Source organism: Bison bison, unplaced genomic scaffold (assembly GCF_000754665.1).
Source record: "Bison bison bison isolate TAMUID 2011002044 unplaced genomic scaffold, Bison_UMD1.0 scf7180017864183, whole genome shotgun sequence".
Taxonomy (NCBI): domain Eukaryota; kingdom Metazoa; phylum Chordata; class Mammalia; order Artiodactyla; family Bovidae; genus Bison; species Bison bison.
This window is the reverse complement of record NW_011494755.1, coordinates 5,487,264-5,506,027: the sequence shown is the minus strand read 5'-3', so window position 1 is coordinate 5,506,027 and position 18,764 is coordinate 5,487,264. Positions and strand designations below refer to the sequence as shown.

General features: G+C 39.2%; 1 protein-coding gene across 1 annotated transcript in view; it reads left to right on the top strand.

Moving 5' to 3' along the window:
• CTNNAL1 (catenin (cadherin-associated protein), alpha-like 1) overlaps positions 1–18,764 on the top strand; it is a 55,865-nt gene that overhangs the window by 36,090 nt on the left and 1,011 nt on the right. Inside the window, exons 12-20 of the mRNA XM_010843620.1 lie at positions 2,083–2,175; positions 5,193–5,343; positions 8,536–8,573; positions 10,889–10,939; positions 11,031–11,185; positions 14,860–14,908; positions 17,637–17,693; positions 17,839–17,952; positions 18,616–18,699. Coding sequence (XP_010841922.1) covers positions 2,083–2,175; positions 5,193–5,343; positions 8,536–8,573; positions 10,889–10,939; positions 11,031–11,185; positions 14,860–14,908; positions 17,637–17,693; positions 17,839–17,952; positions 18,616–18,699 — 792 coding nt within the window. The remainder of the gene's footprint in view (positions 1–2,082; positions 2,176–5,192; positions 5,344–8,535; positions 8,574–10,888; positions 10,940–11,030; positions 11,186–14,859; positions 14,909–17,636; positions 17,694–17,838; positions 17,953–18,615; positions 18,700–18,764) is intronic.

Sequence of the window (18,764 nt, the reverse complement as noted above, 5' to 3'; positions counted from 1 at the left end):
ATCATGGCATCTGGTCCCATCACTTCATGGGAAATAGATGGGGAAACAGTGGAAACAGTGGCTGACTTTATTTTTCTGGTCTCCAAAATCACTGCAGACAGTGATTGCAGCCATGAAATTAAAAGACACTTACTCCTTGGAAGGAAAGTTATAACCAAACTAGACAGCATATTGAAAAGCAGAGACATTACTTTGTGAACAAAGGTCCGTCTAGTCAAGGCTATGGTTTTTCTAATAGTCATGTACGGATGTGAGATTGGACTATAAGAAAGCTAAGCACTGAAGGATTGATGCTTTTGAACTGTGGTGTTGGAGAAGACTCTTGGGAGTCCCTTGGACTGCAAGGAGGTCCAAGCAGTCCATCCTAAAGTAAATCAGTCCTGAATATTCATTGGAAGGACTGATGTTAAAGCTGAAACTCCAATACTTTGGCCACTGGATGCGAAGAGCTGACTCATTTGAAAAGACCCTGGTGCTGGGAAAGACTGAAGGCAGGAGGAGAAGGGGACGACAGAGGATGAGATGGTTGGATGGCATCACTGACTTGGTGGACATGAGTTTGAGTAGGTTCTGGGAGCTGGTGATGGACAGGGAGGCCTGGCATGCTGCGGTTCATGGGGTTGCAAAGAGTTGGACATGACTGAGCAACTGATCTGAACTCTCTGAAATTTTTGGTCAGATCGGAATACTACAGATTTTAAATGAAGGCTGGTGTAGACCAGTATAGACCAGTCCAGACTGGTGTAGACCAGAATACATTGATTCAGACTGCATCAGATTGATCTAGACTGGAATGCTGCTGCTGCTGCTGCTGCTAAGTCGCTTCAGTCGTGTCTGACGCTGTGTGACCCCATAGATGGCAGCCCACCAGGCTCCCCCATCCCTCGAATTCTCCAGGCAAGAACACTGGAGTGGGTTGCCATTTCCTTCTCCAATGCATGAAAGTGAAAAGTGAAAGTGAAGTCCTTCAGTCTTGTCCGACTCTTAGCGACCTCATGGACTGCAGCCTACCAGGTTCCTCCGTCCATGGGATTTTCCAGGCAAGAGTACTGGAGTGCGTTGCCGTTGCCTTCTCCAAGACTGGAATAGACTGGTCTAAACTGGAATACACCAGTTCAGACAGAAATAGACTGGATCAGCTCAGTTCAGACTGTTAAGCCTCAAGATTTTCAATATTTTTTGCTGATACAGACTCTTTATTCATTGTATCAGTCTGCCTACTCCAGGTTTCTTTCCAGTAAAAGGTGTGCTAATTGACAGAAGTGTTGTTTGTTATCAGAAAGAATGTGTAGCCTGTGGCAACTGACGTAGTTCAGCTGAGAGATCGTGGGTAGATCCTCCTCTGAACCACGTTTCTTCATACATAAAATATGCGGGCACTACAAAATCTTTCAGGGTTCCTCCTGGTTCTTTTTTTCTTGGCCGTGCCGTGTGGCATGTGTCCTCACCAGAGATTGAACCTATGCCCTATGCATTGGTAGTATGGAGTGTTAACCACTGGACCACCAGGGAAGTCTCAGGATTTCTCCTGGCTCTTATATTTTGTGACCACCTTACAGTGTTCAGATGGGAAGTAGAAACAATAGTTTATATGCGCAACCCTTATTTGTTCCAGTTTTGCTCCTAAAATCTGTTTGAAATCAGTATAATCTCATTAATTACAAATTTATTTTTTAGGTTTTAATGTTTTATTTTCTTGTAATTTTATTTATATTTAGTTTGGCTCTGCTGGGTTTTCATTGCTGCATGTGAGCTTTTCTCTATGGTGTGCAAGCTTTTCATTTTCTGTGGCTTCTCTTGTTGCAGAGCACAGGCTCTAGGGCGCACGGACTTCAGTAATTACAGTAGGTGGGCTCAGTAGTTGTGGCTCCCGGGCTCTAGAGCACAGGCTCAGTGTTTAGTTGCTCCACAGCATGTGGGATCTTCCTGGATCAGGGATCTAACCTGTGTCTCCTGCATTGACATGGATTTGTTACCGCTGAGCCACCAGGGAAGCCCTGTTTTATTTTCTTTATTAATTATAAAATGATGCTATATATTGTGAAGAAGGAGAAAGCTGAACTATAAAAATTTTTCTTGTAGACCTGTCGATTGTTGAGACATGTATCTGGGACAGAACCTCTTGAAATAACCTGTCTACACGCAGAGGAGACATTTCAGGTGACTGGCCAGCAGGTATGATGAACAGCAGATCGTTCATTCTGTATTATGTTTTATCTGAGTGTCATAGCAAAGTGTGCACAAGGAGGACACAAACAGTTCTGCCCAGTACAGGCCACGTCTACTGAGAGAAGTGAGGGTGATGGAACTTGTGTTGATAGTGTGTCGGAACATTCCACGGGATTACCTGGTCATCTGCCAAACTGGAGACCGGCTCATTTAACCGATGCCATAGTTTATACCTATTTAAATGAAAAGCTGTTTACAGTGTAGGTTGTTATGACACATTTGCAAACTAAGTTATCATTATGTAACAAGCCATAAAAATACTCACATTTTGACCCCCAAATTCCTAAAGACATAAGGAGATTAAAGAAAAGTAAAAGCGTTTGTTCGGAGAAGGCAATGGCACCCCACTCCAGTACTCTTGCCTGGAAAATCCCATGGACGGAGTCGGACACGACTGAGTGACTTCACTTTCACTTTTCACTTGCATGCATTGGAGAAGGAAATGGCAACCCACTCCAGTGTTCTTGCCTGGAGAATCCCAGGGACGGGGGAGCCTGGTGGGCTGCCGTCTATGGGGTCGTACAGAGTCGGACAAGACTGAAATGACTTAGCGGCAGCAGCAGCAGCAAAAGCATTTGTTACAACATTGCTTATAATAAGATTCAAATAACAATCTTAAATTAGGCAAATAGTATAGTATATTATGACATTAGAATAATAATTATGATAACTAGAATTAGCAGCATCAAAAGGTGTTTTATTAAAATGTTAGGTAACAAAAGCAGGATACAAATTTGTTTATATGCTATAATTGCTACATATAAAATCTATATATATATATATGAAAGTGACTGTAGGATTGTACGGAAATGAATGTTCTACTTGTTAGGGAGAATTGTGAGTAATTTTTTTCTGAATTCTATATAATGTTACTTTGTTTTCATAATTTTTAAAAGCATTTAAAAAGCGGATATCCCATTTAAAAATGTCTCTGTCAAGTTAAGGGAAAACCTGAGGGACAGACCTTCTCCTTACTTAGGTCTAAGCTCAAACATACAATTTACCAAATGTTCTTATTTATCATGGCAGTCAAAAGGACTTATTCCCTTTTTTGCATTATCGGATGACAGATGTTGAGCCCCTGAATATGTAGTTGAGAACAGCAAAGGCATCTTAGTATGGGCAGGCTCTCAGAGCCATGCTGGATGGATGTTTATGCTCCCCGGTAGAGGGCAGTGTCAAAAGCTTGGAAGCAGAAACTGTGTGAGTAACCATCCCCAGTGACCATCTGCTGAGCATTTTGTTAAAACCAGAAGATCTCTGTTTATTGGGGGAAACCAAGGTTTCAAGATTTACTTGTCCATTTGGGAGCCGTACTCCTTGCTTTGGCCGTAAATGTGCTTCAGTAGAACTGAAGTTCGGACCTCCTGTGATACACAGTCAGCACTCGTAGTCCCCCATCTCTACCAGCTCTGTGCTTGTAATTCTCTGCTTACTGTTTCTGTGGCAGCAGGGGTATTAGGAAAAGCTTATTTTCTTCCCCAGGATGGTGATAGATAGAGGCTGTTGCCAGTTTCTACAACTTGAAAGGCTTTTTCTATTCCCTTAGCCTCAGCTTTTATTCGTGGTGTTACCTATCTCTCAAAGGAGTAATTTAAGAAAATAGAGCACACCTCTAGGATAATTTATAGTATTTCTGGACATCTCTGCTTTGGCAGTGTCGTTTTTGTATTTTGTTTGCAGTGTCCCGTCATACCCAAGGCACAGCTGAACACTCGGCATTCTGTACAGTGGCTCCCAGTTGAGAAGCCCTCACTACTGTGTCCAGCTTCCTGTCCGCTGGCGGGCCACGCACCCCCCTTCCCCGAAGATGGGGAGCCTTGTTCTCCTCATAAAGCTGCCACCTGCTTGTCAAGCCTGTGCCTGTGGGACTGTGCCCACCCAGGAGGAGCACCTAGGTCTAATTCTCTCGAAGGCAGCTCTGACCATATCGATTTCCTTTTTTTAATTGAAGTATAGTTGATTGACAATGTTGTGTTAGTTATTAGTGTACAGCAAAGTGGTTCACTTTTATGTCTTTTTCTTTTTTATATTCTTTTCCATTACATATCCGTTTCTGAAGGCTCTTCAGTGACTCCCTGTCTCCCTCAGAGTAAAGCCTATCCTACTGTGTGCATTTCTGCATCACAAAATCGTTGGTGACCTTCCTTTTCTCCATGTTAGTCCAGTCTACACTGGCCTGCTTGGCTGTTGTTAGAATATATAGCAATATCTCACCTCAGGTGCCTTTGCCCAGGCTTCCTTGTGATTCCTTCACATTTTTCAGTTCTTCATGTACATGCCACCTTTGCCAGTGACCACCTAGCTTAAAATACTAGGACTACCTAATACCGTCCATCCTGCTTGCCCTTTGTTTTTATACTTACCATTTATCATCTTTGAAGATATTTCATGATTTGCTTGCAAATTTTTAATCCTCTGTCTCCCCATATTATAATATGAGCCCCATGAGAGAGGAACACTGATCTGTTTCATTCACAACTGTTTTCACAACACCTGGAACATGGGTGCAGTGCCCACAAAGAGCCACATACATAAGTTACTTGGTATCCTTGAGTCTGAGTTTCTCCAGCTGTAAAATCAGAATAATACTTATTTGAAAAGGATAGTATTTTGTTTCTGTGTTGGAGGATTAATACTAATGCATATCAAGCACCGTACCTCAAGGGTGTATCTACCACGCACTTGCAGGCATATGCATATATTACTGCTGCTGCCATCATTGCTGCCAGTGCGAACACCACTGCTTGTTATAATAATGCCTACTGTTTATCTGTAGATGAGCTTGTAAGGAACAGTAAGTTTTATTCTTCTATGCATGTCTATATTGCCCAACATGGGACTTACGTGTGGAAATTGCTTTGTATTAATAGTTGTGTCACTGAGTTGATTTTAAGTTTGGTTTCCAGTATGATTCTGAGAGGTAAGATTTTGAAGTTTAAACCTGTGTATTGTTTCTTTAGATAATTTCTGCTGCTGAAACTTTGACATTGCATCCATCTAGTAAAATTGCTAAAGAAAATCTAGATGTATTCTGCGAAGCCTGGGAATCCCAAATAAGTGACATGTCAACACTGCTGAGAGAAATCAATGATGTGTTTGAAGGAAGACGAGGTGAGAAACTGTTCATATATTGAAATATATTCATATTTTAATGTAACTGTTAATTTTTAATGTCAAAAATGTCAGATGCCAAATGAATAACTTTTATAACCCAACTGGATTATTTTTATAATAAAGTATCTTACACAAAAAATAGTAAAAATATTACTTGTCCTTCAATGTAGTATCAAAGCAGTAAAATTTGTTGTACAACAGTATAGGGGATTCTTTTGAATTAATATTAACATTGTAGCTTTCTTATTGAAATTAAGTCATTTTTATACTTCTTATAAATTGTTTTTTAGCTTTAGTACAAAAGCTCTTCTGTAGTACAGTAATTCTCTGATATAATTCTACTAACTTCATAATGAAATGAATGTAGTTATTTGATTTTCAAATTGCTTTCCTTCCACTTGGATGGAATCTCTTTCCTTGATGACTACATAATCTTGGAATATTTCGTTTGATGGGTAAGTTCACTGGTATTTCTACAACGTGTAGAATAGCACCATACAATGTACAGAGGCATAATTTTTACTCTTTATTTTAATATCAACTTGGATTTTTATTTCCCATTGTACTGTGTGTCCAGTTGTTTATGTGTTTTTATGTTTTTTTTCCTTCTTAATGGCTTCCGTTAGTGTCAGCATGCTTGTTTAAAATGTCATTTAAAGTCAAAATAACATCAAATTACATGTTTTACTGAATATGAACGTCTAAACATATCATGTTTTTTAAAATACCCATCTAGGATAATTATTGATTTATTTAAAAGTCAGAGAATAGTAGAATTTGTAGATATAATTTATAAAATGTAATAAATGCTTACCACACTTCTGCATTTAAAAATCGATAGCTAGTCTGAATGGCACATTATTTTGATACTTTGATTAAGTATTGAATGGGTTTTTATGTGAGGCGAGTTTTGTATACTAAAAGGTAATTGATTATAATTGATCCATATTTAAAGGAATTGATCATTTAGCCATAAGACTTGTGTAAGAAATGAAGAGAAGCTTCCCAGTCTTTCTTAAAGTTTGGGTAACCTGTCCCCAGGATTTTCTTAACTTCCTAAATGCTGAACAGAAATTCCTCTTTAGGTAGGGAACTGCTGCCTTTGATTAATGGGACACCCATTCTTTAACTGTTCAGAGGCATCCTTACTTATATGCGGTGAATTGAGTCAGAGTTGGTTAATTTCTTGCACTGCCTTTTTCCCCCCCCCGACTGTTATCATGAAGCTCATAAATACAGCTCTTCCTCCAAAGAAGTCCCACTCTGAGTTAGCTGTCGTTGATGAGTCGAGCCAATGTAACTGAGCTGCTCTTCCTATTCTGTATGGTTATTTCCACAAACCTGCCTGTTACCTCGCACCTGCCCCCTGCGAAGGACAGAGTGGGTCCTTCAGATTCTGGTTTCTCTTTGCTACTGTTGTAACTCATAACTATGATTGGAAAGCCTCTACTCTATTTTAGCCATGTAAGTTCTGCTCTGCAAATTTTGACTCCCTGACTGGGAAACTAAACAGATATATTTGCAAGTCTCAGTTAGCCAACCAATTAAGTAGCAACAACATGCTAAGCAGTGAAAAAGAGCCTTTAGTGTTTGCATATCTGAAGTCAGTCTGAGAGCTAGGTGGTTGTCCCCTTACCAAGAGACCCTTAGATTTCATAATAGGGCCTCCTGGGATTGTGTCAGGAATTCAAAAATCAATCTTTGTCTTCCTGCCTCTCTGCCTTCATCCAATTCTGCCTTTAGGGAGGCCATGATCCCCCTTTGTATGAGAAGGTACCAGATCAAAAAGATTCCACCTTTCCTTAGTGATGAGTGTGTATCCACATTTAGAATTTGAGATTATTTTAGACAAAAGTCAAATTCTTGCTTTCTCTCATAGCTTGCAGATTCTGACCTAATTGAGGTCCACTTTCAATATCCAGAGCTTTTCTGCATCTCCAAAACAAAGTTAATCACCCAAGGACAGGAAAGCCTTATTATTTCACTGAAGATATGCTCTAATATTCCGTATTAGAAGTTCTTATAATTAGTTTTGGTCCTGAAAGGGACTTTACATGGCATGATCAATCAGAAAAAAAATTCATGTTCTCAGTGGTAGGACTGGGGTATTACAGAATTTGGATTAGATCAAGCCCAGTTATCCTCAAACTGTCTCTTACCTCTACACTCATTGAATCCTACCAATCTTACTTGTAAAATTCTTCTTAAATCAGTCCTCTTGTCTTCATTTCTGCTTCCCTGGTGGCTCAGATGGTAAAGCATCTGCCTGCAATGCGGGAGACCCAGGTTCGATTCCTGGGTCAGGAAGATCCCCTGGAGAAGGAAATGGCAATCCACTCCAGCACTCTTGCCTGGAAAATCCCATGGACGGAGGAGCCTGATAGACTATAGTCCATGGGGTCGCAAAGAGTTGGACACGACTGAGTGACTTCACTTTCACTTTCACTTTCTTCATTTCTACTATCAACATCATGGCCTCATTATCTTTTGTCTGGCTGGATCACTCCCTTATTCCCAACTCATACGCCCCCCAAGTAAGTTCGTATTCATCCATAAGCAAGCTCCTCTTCCTGTTCACCCCACTTCAGTGAACAGCATCTCATACGTCCAGTCTGCCAAGTGACAAAGTAAGTGCAGAGCCATGGAACCTGGTACATCCCTATAAACTACAGGCTAGGCAGATTAACTTCAAGATGGTTCCAATACAACAAAGGAATATTAGAGTGTATCTTCAGTGAAATAATGAGGCTTTCCTGTCCTTGGGTGATTAACTTTGTTTTGGAGATGCAGAAAAGCTCTGGATATTGAAAGTGGACCTCAGTTAGGTTGTTATGAAAAATCATTCTGCATCCTCATAAGATGAGAGGGCCTTTGGAACTTAATTCTGGACTTAATTTATCTAGAGGTGTAAACTCAGAAGTAAGGATGGCACAAATGTCATCTTGATGTAGGGAGTATTAAACATAAATTGTGAAGACAGGGCTTCAGAAACAATTTTATAAATCAAAATCTGTGCCAAATATATTTTGTTTTCATGTTCACAAACCAAATTAAAATCTTATTCCTCAGTCATATGTAATTACTAGACTAAATTATCAAAACTAATGTACTAACATTTTATTTGATAATATTAAAAATTAAATGTGAGTAGTGGGAAATTTGTTTTAAGTTATATTATGTTATTTGCAGGAGAGAAGTATGGCTACCTTTCACTTCCAAAGCCAATGGTAAGTAGAAGACCTTTGTCCACTTGAGATATTTTTATTCAGAATTCAAATTATGCTCTTGTTGCCTTTTGCTACTCTCCGCAACCTCCAATAAGTGACATTACAAAAAAAGCTAGGATATGAAATGTGGACTGTTCGGAATTGTTATTCTGAGTGGTAGTCTAAATGGAGCCCATAGTCTGGTTATTTGTGTTTGGTTTGGGGTTGAGCGAATAGGTAATGGATTTTATGGTTAATAAGAAGCCATAATCTGAAGTCAGGGGTTTTTTTTTGTTTGTTTTTCATAGCTTGGGGTCTAATTCACAAGATCATGTTGGAACCATCTTATGCAGACTGAGAACTTTCTGAATGCTTTCTACCTTGATGAAAATAAGCCATTTTGTTTGTTTTTAGACACGTGAAGTGTTGTGTTTTTTTTTTTTTTTTGGCTTTATATGACTAAAACTGATTCATCTGACTGCTTTATAAAATAATGCCCACTAGATGGCAAGCTTGGTTATATTATTAGGATGGTTTCTGTACCTTTTCAGGCAATTCCCTTTCAGTCTTCATATAAACACTTTAATAATAATAATTTGTAAAATTAAAAATAAAAACAATGGAAACACAACTAAATTGAATAAAGGTAGAGTGTAAAATTCCCAATAAAACAAAACCTAAAAACTTCTAGGGTATTCTTAACTTTCTTAAACACTTTTATCAATTGCTTTATAGTCTACTAGACTAAGGAAGAAAATACAGATGGTGAAATGATACACGGAGCCAAGGAAATCATTGATCATCTCTGCTTATTTTCTAATGGACCCAAGAAGCAGTGTGTGTGTGTGTAACTTTATGGACACTGTATTTCTTTTCTGTCCTTTACCTCCTCCCATTTCTTTTATGGTACACAACAAATATAAACTATGGGATAGAAAAAAAGGAAAAAGTTGCAGTTCTGTTCTGCAGTTAAAGTGGTGACAAAATAGCTGGTCAGAAGTAGTAAGTCATGGTGATAATAAGGGCAACAAAAACAGAGAAGCCCACGTATACTTCAGAGTTACCTTCTTAAGCTAAGCAGACACACGTGTGTTTTATCATAATTTGCACTTTGTGTCCGTGTGTGTGAATATAGACTCTGGCGGGGGTTGGGCGGGGGGCTGTGTGTGTGTGTGTGTGTGTGTGTGTGTGTGTGTGTGTGTGTGTGTGTGTGTTTTAAATAAATGTTTCCTTTTAAAAGTAAATGGCTCCCTGGTCTCCTGGCCCCTTTGTCTCTACTAGCCCAGCTGTTCTGGAACTGCTGCCCCAGCTAGGGGAGTTCCCACCAGATCTCAGAATGCAGGGAATACCCGACTTGGGCTGCCATCTCAAGAGAACTTCTGAATATATTTTTCAAAGAAACATTGCTATAGGTAGTGGTTGTTACAAGTAAGCAATCATCTGTGGGCTAGCCTGGTAACCAAACTGGTGTAAGATGTTTTCTCCTGCCCTAGAGGAAATATACTCTTGAGTTTTAAATAGCCTACGTAGAAACTAACTTGCTGTTTCAAAGCTAGGGGCCGTAAAAGCATGCTGGTTCAAATAGTAAATCCTAAATTCTAAGTATAATTACCTATATAACCTGGGATATAGGATTAGGAATCTGGATGTAAGTGAAACCAGGAGGCTGAAATTTATCCCTCAAAAGGGCAAGCTGGTTAAAGGAAATGAATTCCAGAGCCTTAACATTTGGAAGATACTGAAAGCTGCCATGTAGTGGTTAATTTTATTACATCATTTCTTAAGAATAATTTAGAGGAGGGGCCAGGGAGGTTTGGGTGTGTAGTAATTGGTCTGTGGGAAGACTGCGGAAGTCTTTAAGAGTCTGAAACACAGATGCTTTCCCTAGCCCCAGATTTCTGACTACCTACCTGTTCAAAGCTGAAGCCACGTATTTGGGTATTTGCCATTACAGTGGACCCTTGAACGACATGGGTTTGGACTTGGAGGTCCACTTATTAGTGAATTTTTTTCAATAGTACATACTCCAGTGCTACACCGTCTGAGGTTGGTTGAATTCACAGGCATAAAACCGTAGATACGGGGGAGCTGTGGATATGAAGGGTGGACTCTGGTAAGTTATATGGAGGTTTTGGCTAAGGTGAGGGTCAGCGCCCTTAACCCCCACGTTGTTCAAGGGTCAGCCACAATTGTTTTTACTTAAACAGTTGAATATAGTTTAAGTATGAACTGAAAAAATTTTTGTTAAAATTTTGTTACGCTCTCCGTTACTATTGTGTGTCTTCACAATTAACTGTACCGGTTTTTAAGATGCTCTAATCTTTTTATTGTCACAGAAGAATAGTGCAAACCTGAGATCATTAAAGGCAGATAAGCCTGACTCTGAGGTAAGAGCTTCTCTCGCAGTAGTCTTACTTCCAGTCTTACTTTTACATGGCTAATGACTACATCGTTGGGATTAAAATGTGTGTTTTGCAGGAGCAAGCCAAGATAGCAAAGCTTGGACTCAGGCTGGGTTTGCTCACTTCTGATGCCAACTGCGAGATTGAGAAGTGGGAGGATCAGGAGAATGAGATGGTTCTATATGGACGGAACATGTCCAGCATGGCCTATTCTCTGTATTTATTTACTAGGTAAATGTAGTTACACTACCTTTTAAAATGAATTTAATGATATCTGGTATAAAGAAAAAGTGCTATGTTATGTCATTGATAGATTAAAGGTGGTTTCAAATATATGTAAAAAGACTGTATAAGTAGTAGTTCTTACGACAGTTCAGTGAATGCAGCAAGAAGACATTCCTTTAATGAGGGTTTAGACTTCACTGAGATCCTCTTCCAGGTTTGTGTCCCATTCCTTGCGTAGTGCTGAAATAATTTTGCTTCCTGCTTTTTCGTCATCCCGCATATCAGTGTCTCCCCGAGCCTGCATCAGTAAGTTTAAACGACATGCCTTTGAAATCTTTATGCAGTGACTGCTTATACACAGGTCAAGGAATAGAGCCATGAGCTCTGCCATGTCAGTAGGGTGCCACACCTCCATGGGTCAGCATTCATTATGTAGCAGAGTTTCCCTAACTTTACATTTATCTGAGCTACATTCTGTCTTTTCTTATGATAATGGACGATTATACATATGGCATAGTATCTCAGTGTTGTTAAAACTTTAATCAGTTATGCACTCAATAACCTGTTCTAGAATTTTCTCGAGGAATGACCTCAAACTTTTCACTCATTTTCTGATATGTATCTTACCCATTTTTCAAAACTGGAGAATACTTGATATCTTCAATGTTGTGGCTTCTCTTCTACTCATTTTGACTTTGAAATTATAACCAGCAGTGGGCCACGCCTGCCGGTTGTTTCCGTATTCTGGAATGTAATCCGTTTGTTCTGAAGCTCAGCTAAACTAATTGGGATCTCTACCACTGTGTGAGCTTTCAGTTCAGTTTAGTCACTCAGTCGTGTCCGACTCTTTGCGACCCCATGAATCGCAGCACGCCAGGCCTCCCTGTTCATCACCAACTCCCGGAGTTCACTCAGACTCACATCCATCAAGTCAGTGATACCATCCAGCCAGCTCATCCTTTGTCGTCCCCTTCTCCTCCTGCCCCCAATTCCTCCCAGCATCAGAGTCTTTTCCAATGAGTCAACTCTTCTCATGAGGTGGCCAAAGTACTGGAGTTTCAGCTTTAGCATCAGTCCTTCCAAAGAAATTGGGGCTCAATAAAGAGCCCCTTTTTCTTCACCCAAATTCAGAATTAACTGAAAAATAAGCAAAAGAATAGGCAGATGGGGGCCAGTGGCATTTATAAAGCTGATACTGAATAGTGTAGTTTATAGCCATAGGCAAATAGGTTTTTAAAAATAATACCTAGAATTAAGAAATCTTACCCCCTAGGGGCAGAATGTATCTCTTAAAACACTTGAAAGACCAGATATATTCCAAGGGTACCTTTACTACCAAGAGAAGAAGGAAAAATGAAAGGGCTACCACGTGCAATTTATTTTCGCGGAGTCAGCAAAAAGACTGAAAATAAAAATCCGTAAACGTCCACCCTCTTCTGAGGGGTGAGACAAGTGAGAGTGCAGAGAGAGTGAGGGAGGCTGTGCTCGTGAAGATTTCTTCACATGGAAGGAAGATGAGCAGTGAGGAAGGGAGTCATTCTTGTCTTCATGATGTCTTCTACCTTTTCAAGAGAAATGATTCTTGCAGAGGGTAAAGGACAAATGCTAGGAGTTGAATAATTTTGCCTCTGGTCAGCAGTCATTTGTTAATATCTTTCCATATTTTCCATCATTGGAGATCTTTTTGTCCCCCAGGTTTCCTTCCTTTGTTCTTAATTCTTAGCAACCTTCTCCCAGAATTGAATTTTCTCAAACTAGTTTTGACCTCCTTTTTTTAGTTTATATCACTTAAAAATCTGATGAGTCAAGTGTGCAAAAGAAAGTAAAATAGAATTTGTTTACCTACACTCGACATGTGGTTAACTGAAATGTGAAGATTAACTGAAAAAACAGAGATCTTTACTTTGCACTGGAATCATGCTAGTTATCTCATGGTGATACAAATCAGATGAAAAAAATTTTTTAACTGCTAAAAACTGAAAAAATAAATTTTTACTTACCAAATGTAGTTTGGTATATAAAATGAAAATGTTAGCTGCTCAGTCATGTCCAACTTTTTGTGACCCTCCCTGGTCTGTAACCCACCAGGCTCCTCTGTCCATGGAACTCCCCAGGCAATAATACTGGAGTGGGTTGCCATTGCCTTCTCCAGGAGATATTCCTGACTCAAGGATTGAACCCAGGTCTCCTGCTTTGCAGGCAGATTCTTGACCATCTGAGCCACCAGGGAAACCCTTGGTATATAAAATCTTCCCAAGTAAAGGATTCCTCAGTAGAAATTTTTTTTTTAAGTTTGTGACTGTCCCTTTTATTTCTTGTTTCTTATCTCAGGGTATTTCAGGATTGTATGGTCAGCAGTTTTTGTTTCTGAGTCAGACTAGTGGATCTTGGCAAGGGATGACATGTGGCCCACAGAGACTAGGAAGCATGAAAGGCTCTATTGTGAAGAGAAGGGGTAACTAAAGCTCTGTGGAGGGGGGCTTATTCCTGGGGTACGGTTATTGGTCAGGAACCACTGATGTTCAGGAAAATAAAATGGATTTTCTGTAATGTCTAAGACCTTGTGTCATTCTTGCAAGTCTCGGTAATATAACTGTCATAAACTCTCAAGCTGGCTTTGTTTTCTACCCACCCTGTCAGTATACCTGTTTCTCCCCCAAATGGTCTTTCTGTTTTCCCTTAAGACAGTGGCTTACCAGCCTCATCTAGTTGCTTTTTTCTGAGACTCATCTGTTAGTCTTCACAGCACCGGTTTTGTAATTGTCCTGAGCGGTTTTATAGTTTTTCTTAAGGCTATTATTTAACGTTGTCTTAACAATTTATATAGTTTCTTTGTCATTTATTTACAGTTACTCATATTTCTTTATAATTTATGTATTTTAGATTTTCTAATGCATTATAGTTTTAAAGATTTCACACATACCAGTGTCATATAGTTTTTAAAGTGGTTTCTGCTTCATAATTTCATTTGTCCTTACAACAGTTTATCAGAGTAAAAGAATATTGTGTTCATAACTAGTAGCTATTAAGGGCCAAACTGGTACCTACTAGATTTCAGATCTTCTGATTGATGCCTAGGCTGCTGCTCTTCTTAATGTATTCTGTTGCTCTTTGTTGTAATTTACTTTTCACTTGTGAAGTTCTTAATTCTTCTTGGTAGTTTTCAGTGTGATATTCCTTAATCTTCTTGATGAGAGTGGTAGCACAAATACTGTTTTGCTTGTTTTATAGACTCAGAATTGAAACTTAACTGACATGCCTCATCAAAATCACCTCAGTTCTTGCCATAGTTGAAATCAGAATAAAAAATGAGAATTTCCTGATTTTTGGTCTCATCTTTTATCCATTATGGAACAAAGGCCTTTTCAGATCTCATATCTTGAGTTTATGAAGCAAAATGAAGAAAGTTAAAAAAGAAAAAACTTAAATATGTCAGTTTTAATTTTCTTTACATTATAAAATTAACATATATAATGTTTACCAGTTTTTAAAAGTGCCTTAAGAGGTAAGAGTTAAATATTAAAGCTGCTTTAAGAAGAGTGACAGTGTTACTCATCTCTTCAATATTATTCTTCAAAATTTTGGATCTGTAAATACACAGGATGCTCTAAAACTTTAATACAAAATCAATTTCTAGGCAATAACTTTTTCTTACCTCCTTAATAATTATTTTATTTCAGGGGAGAGGGGCCACTAAAAACTTACCAGGATTTAATTCATCAACTAGAGGTATGTTTAATTTCTATTTTAATACTTTAATTCTGGACTAAAAGTTGGTAACAGTTTTCTAAATGATTTACTGTATCATATTAGTGTGTTTACCTGTATACACAACACACGTGTATAGTAGAAGAGTGGTAGAAAAGTCAAGGGTGTGCACAGCATATTTTACAGCTAAATCTAAAAAATGGTTATCTTTTTGGGAAAAAAAATAGGGATAAAGTAGAATGGGCTTTAATAGTCACTAGAGGAATATTGAGTTTTAGGTTTTCCCAAGTAGGTAAAAATATCCGGTTAGCAGATGCCTATCTCTTATATTGTCCTGAATACTAGGAAAGCTTTTTGACTTCATTATTGAACTGGATGAACAGTACTGATTAAATGAGGAAACACATAAGAAAGCATCTGTCACAGACTTGAGACCATTACAGCTTCTCAGTACGTTAGTTTCCTTCTTCCACAGTCCTGATGATTTGGGGCATTCAGGGAGAGACAGAAGCACTGACACTTGCCCTTCTGCCCTGTGTGTCTTATGAAATTTCACCTAGGCCTGACTCTAATCCTCCTTCCTTACTTAGAGGCTTAGATGGGTGAGATTACAAGATGCCTTTCTTATTTCCCCTGACTCTCATGTCAGTCTGCCTCTCTAGAACCAAGGGCATTCTTGCATTTGAAATTTCTATCACTTTATCACCTTTGGTTTCCTTTGGCATTCCCCTGTGCTTGCACCTAAGCCTCTTCAGGAAAGGGATTTCAGCTTGAGAGGATGCCAGTCAACAGAGTCAGAAGAACTGCAGAAGATATTTTGTTTGGAATTTTCTGTAAAACTGACTATAAGTGAGCTGTTTCTCTGTTTAAAAAGTTGGAATAAATTCTGGATTCATTTTGTTCAGTTTGACCCATATCCACTCCAAGGTAGACCACATGGTAGGGAGTATTTCACTGCAAAATATCCACTCTTACCTTCTTCCTGTGTTAGCTTATTTATTAAACCAACATCTGCTGAAGTGTCTACATAAAATGTTTACAAATAGTCATTGAATTTGTACTGGTGTGTCAACTCCTGGGGTTAAGAGCTCTGTGGAGAAAAGTGAACAAAAGGAAGCCCCCTCCGCTCCCCATGGAGCTTACATTCTAGTGGGAGCAGATAGACAATATACAATTAAGTATATAACGCCCATGTAGAAATACTTAGAGGTAAAAACATGTAAGTGATAGAGGGGTGGTCAGAAGACTTCTTTAAGGAGGTAACATTTGAGAAGAGTGTTGAGAGAGTGAGCTAGACAGATATCTTGGGGGTAGAGTATTTTTGGCAGACAGAACAAGTGCCGAGGCCCTGAGGTACAGAAAGTGCAGGTGTCTGAAGAACAAGGAGACAAGCGTGGGTGGAATGGAGTGAACAAGAAGGAAGGTGGTAACATATGACATCTCTGAGCCTTGGGAAAAACCTTGATTTTTTTTTTTTTTTCCCAAGAATGACAGAAAACTCATCAAGGGTTTTGCAATGGCATGACCTGACTTCTGTTTTCAAAGGTTTTTGGTTTGACCAGCAGGGTAAACAGTAGCGCCATTTACTGAGATAAGGAACAGAGGGACAACATTGGATTTAGAGGCTGGAAATCAAGCATGTAGTTTTGCTGAAGTAAACGCACAGTTCATGTCAGGATAGCTCAAGAATAGACAGAGAGACTTAGGAGTCATCAGCTTTCAGGTGGTTTTGAGAACATGATACTCTGTGAGACAGGGATCTTGCTGCTAGGGATTTGCAGGCTAGAAGGGAAGAGCCGACACGTACAAGGGAAAGTGGTAATGTGGAAAGATGAAGAGGAACATGTGGGTTAAGTGAGTCATCCCATTAGGTTGGAACGTTGGTGTGAAACACATTGGTTTCCCTTTTAAAGGCTAAGGAAGGATGTAAAGGGCTATTTGACCCTGAGATCAGTTTATCCCATGATAGCAAGGCTGTTAGAAAGAGGGTTAAAGTTAACCCTGAAATTATTTTCTCCTTCTTCTTATGCTTTATCTAATTTATTACGAAGATCTATTATTTTTCTTCAAAAATCACTCTCAAATTTACCCAGTTCTTTTTACTCTTACTGCTGCCACCTAAAGCTATGTCTTCATTTCCCTGGTATCTCTCACTCTAAAAGATTCTATGTACCATTTAAAAATAATCATCCTGAATATTCTAAAGTAGTTTCCAGCATTCCTTCCTGTCATCCTATTCTGCTTACTAATAAATCATAGAATGTGTGGTAAGTAGTGAAAATCTAATCTGAATTGGTCCCTTCAGATGGCTGGTTGAAGAACATGTATGGGTGACAGATTCTCTGTTGCTAAGCCAGAAGCAGAAACCAATGTTCTAATGCTTTTGACCTTATGTTCCAAGATTCATCACCCTTTTATAATTGGGGGTATTATGGGATGAACTTTGGATCCATCCAGAAACCCAGACATAATTTTTCTAAGTATCTCGGGATCCTCCACGGTAATTGGAGGTGGCCACACGTAGAGCAGCCTCTGCAGGGATAAGTTTGCATCAGGTCTGGGAAATCTGCTTGTGGATAGAGTTAAACTCTTGTGTTTTCCTGGATACAACAAAAACCTTAGGAGTTCCATGAGAGGTGTTTAAGGTTAGGTTTTAGTTTTAAAATTCCATATGAAAATTATCTATGAGTGTACTTGGTACCAGTAGAAGACATGCACCTAAAGTAGTGATGTTTTTCCTTCCCACCAGGTTTTTGCTGAAGAGGGCTTGAAGCTTGCTTCAAGTGTACAAGCTTTCTCAAAACAGGTAATTCACATACCCCCCTGCCTGGTCCTGGTGGTGATGTCATAAATACTCATTTTGAGAGTGTATTATTAAGGTATAACGGTATTTGATGTTTAAAAGGTGGAGTTTCATTGGAATTGTTATAACTGCCATATTTACATTTCAGCTGAAAGATGATGACAAACTTATGCTTCTCCTGGAAATAAACAAGTTTGTTCCTCTCTGCCACCAGCTCCAGACAATAATTAAGACACCTTTACAGAATCAAGTGTTTCTAAAGGTAAAAGGGACAGTGGGACATGCAGGAAGGCACTTGAGAAACTTTCACGCTCCTTTTTTTATTAGGTTAGCTTCCAGCCTCTCTCTTCAGATAAAGTGTTGATACCCAAACTACAATTTATTTCCATTTTTCCTGCCTCAACTACAAGAACTGTTTATCATCTGCAGTTATAACTGACCTCAGGGAGCAGTAGGTTCACCAGATAAATTAGCTTTTTGGACATGATTAATGCCATAGCACTGAGCAGCTGCCCCTAAATCTCACCATCATCACCTGTCTAGGGCACAGACCCTTCAGAGAGAAAGGCTCCTATTGTTTATCTTAGGAAGTTTGTGTGCAGCAAAGTAGAATGCAAGGGACTGCAAGTTAGGGGTTCACTGCCACTGTTTGGTGCACACCGAGAAGCCATAAATGGTCTGAAATAGAGCAGGTTGGTTTTCCACTCATTCTTCCTGAGGTTCCATGAAGTTGGCACGCACGAGACTTCAGCAGCAATTGCCGCTTCTGTGTTCTGGGGCCTCGATTCATCAAGTCAGTTCAGATACCTTAATCTATATACCCTTTGACACCCCTTAGATTTCTATAATGGTGAAATTGTAGATGACAAAGTCTTTTGAAGGCCCCCTGGTAAGAATTTGATCTGCTTGCTTTCTGTCACTATAGGTTGATAAGTGTATTACAAAGGCAAGGTCCATGATGGCTGTTTTGGTTCAGCTTCTCTCACTTTGCTATAAACTGTTGAAGAAGGTGAGATGATTTCTCTGTCTTAAACTCAAAGTTTAAAAATTATTGTAATTGAAAAGGCAAAAGAA